This window comes from Chaetura pelagica, unplaced genomic scaffold, assembly GCF_000747805.2.
Source record: "Chaetura pelagica isolate M959 unplaced genomic scaffold, ChaPel_1.0 scaffold840, whole genome shotgun sequence".
NCBI lineage: Eukaryota > Metazoa > Chordata > Aves > Apodiformes > Apodidae > Chaetura > Chaetura pelagica.
In genome coordinates this window covers 106973-108757 of record NW_009951813.1, presented here as the reverse complement: position 1 = coordinate 108757, position 1785 = coordinate 106973, and the positions used below count along the sequence as shown (strand labels likewise).

The 1785-nt window shown below is 61.2% G+C and overlaps 1 protein-coding gene across 1 annotated transcript in view; it reads right to left on the bottom strand.

Moving 5' to 3' along the window:
- Positions 1-1568: 1568 nt before the first annotated feature.
- The window catches only part of LOC104398184 (connective tissue growth factor-like), a 13729-nt gene continuing 13512 nt past the window's right edge, over positions 1569-1785 (bottom strand). The window contains 1 exon segment of the mRNA XM_010008240.1: positions 1569-1779. Coding sequence (XP_010006542.1) covers positions 1569-1779 — 211 coding nt within the window.

Sequence of the window (1785 nt, the reverse complement as noted above, 5' to 3'; positions counted from 1 at the left end):
GGGGGGCCTGTCCCCCTGTCACCCGCCGGTCCCCAGGGAGCCCTGAGCATCCCCAGGGGAGGAGGAGGAAGGTTTTGGGGGGAGGAAGAGCCTCAGGCCCCCCAGGGCGGTGCCGCGGGGCGGGAGCCCCAGGCTAATGTGTTGAGAGGGGGATGAGTCCATAAGCTGTTAAGCCACAGCAAAGCCCCTCGTTCTGGCCCCATTATCACCGACTTCTGTTCACATCTGCTCCCGGGTTATTTTTATCTGGGAATTAAGGATTTCTGGGTCCTTAAGCAGGCAGAAGGGGGGCTCTGTTCGTGGGCCCCCCTCACCAAGCTGGAGCCACGTTTTGTGGGTGCAGAGGTGCTGTAAGACCCCAACCCCAGAGCTGTTTGGGAGGGAGAACAAGGACCTGGGATCACCCCTCCCTGCCCTTGGCAGAGGGTCCCACACTGGTCCCAGCAGGATGGTGGCACTGGGGAAAGGCCAGAGGGAAAACCAAGGGGATGCTGCTGCTGCTGCTGCTACCAGGGATATAAAAAATAAGAGAGATTTATTAGCCTTGAGTAAAGTGCAACCTCAGGGTAGTTTTACAGGCAGGAACCGTGTGAAAACCAGGAGAAAAGCTCCAAGCAGACCTGGAGGAGAAGGGGGAAAGAAGCCCCTGAGGAGACTGGGCTGAAAGGGTATGGAAACTGTACAGAGGGGAAAACATCAGAAAAAGTATTTACTGTTCAAATTGAGTACAGGTAACGGGAGGCTGGAGGCTCACAAGCCTCCCCAGGCTGAGGAAGAGGGGCTGAGGGGAGACACACGGGTGTCCATGAGGAGTTGGGGGCTGCAGAGCTGGGACCACCCTCGGGGCAAGAGCTGTGGTGGGACCACCAGCCTGGGTGCTGCTGCCCCATCCCAGCTGGGACAGGGATTCATCAGGGTTTCCAGTGGTGAAGGGCAGGGAGGATTTAAGGAATGAGCCCGGGTTTTACCTGGCTGTTTCTGCTACAAAAAATCAGCAGAGACTAAACACGCTGATGAGACTCCAGAGATCCCAGGGATCCCGGACTGGGGGATGTGGCTCCTGCACTGGTGTCCTCACCCGGAGCCACTGGTCGGCGATCAGCAGGGCCCGCTGGGCTGGGGAGGAGGGAATCCCAGGAATCCCACCGCGGGGTCCAGCGGCACCGCCTCCCTGGCTCCAGCGGGAACCGGCTCCGGTTACAACGCGGGGGGTTTTCCTGCAACTGCCCTGAAACCCCCGGGGAGCCCCGGGCTGAGCTGTGCCCCTCCAGCTTGTGACCCCCCCAGCAAAGAGCCCAGAGCCGATGTGGCTGCGAGAGCTGGTGGGTCCGGCCCCTTTCCCACCCCGGAGCCCGTTCTGAAGAGATTCCCTGGGGCAGGACGGGGCCGCTCACCCCAGCGCCTCGTTGAGCACAGCTACTGGGAGCGCTGGTGGTGAATGGTGCTGTTCTGAAGGGCAGAGCCCCTCACAGAGGGGGAAGAGGCTGCATCGTCCTGGGACACAGCCACGAAAGCGCTGCAGGGCCCTCTTGACACCTCGGCCTGCAGGTCTGGCACGGAGAAGGCTCCTACTGCCTGTCTGTCTTGACGTGGTCTCCAATCATCCTCCGGTGATACGTGGCCAGGAAGATGTCGTTGTCTCTGGGGCAGTCGTAGTGGCAGGAGCACATCTTGATGAACATCATCTTCCTCCGGAAGAAGTCCCCCTCGGGGCAGCGGAACTCCACCTCCAGGGTGATGCTGAGGAAGGGGGTGCAGCAGCGGGCGGCGGGGGCGGCGGCCCAG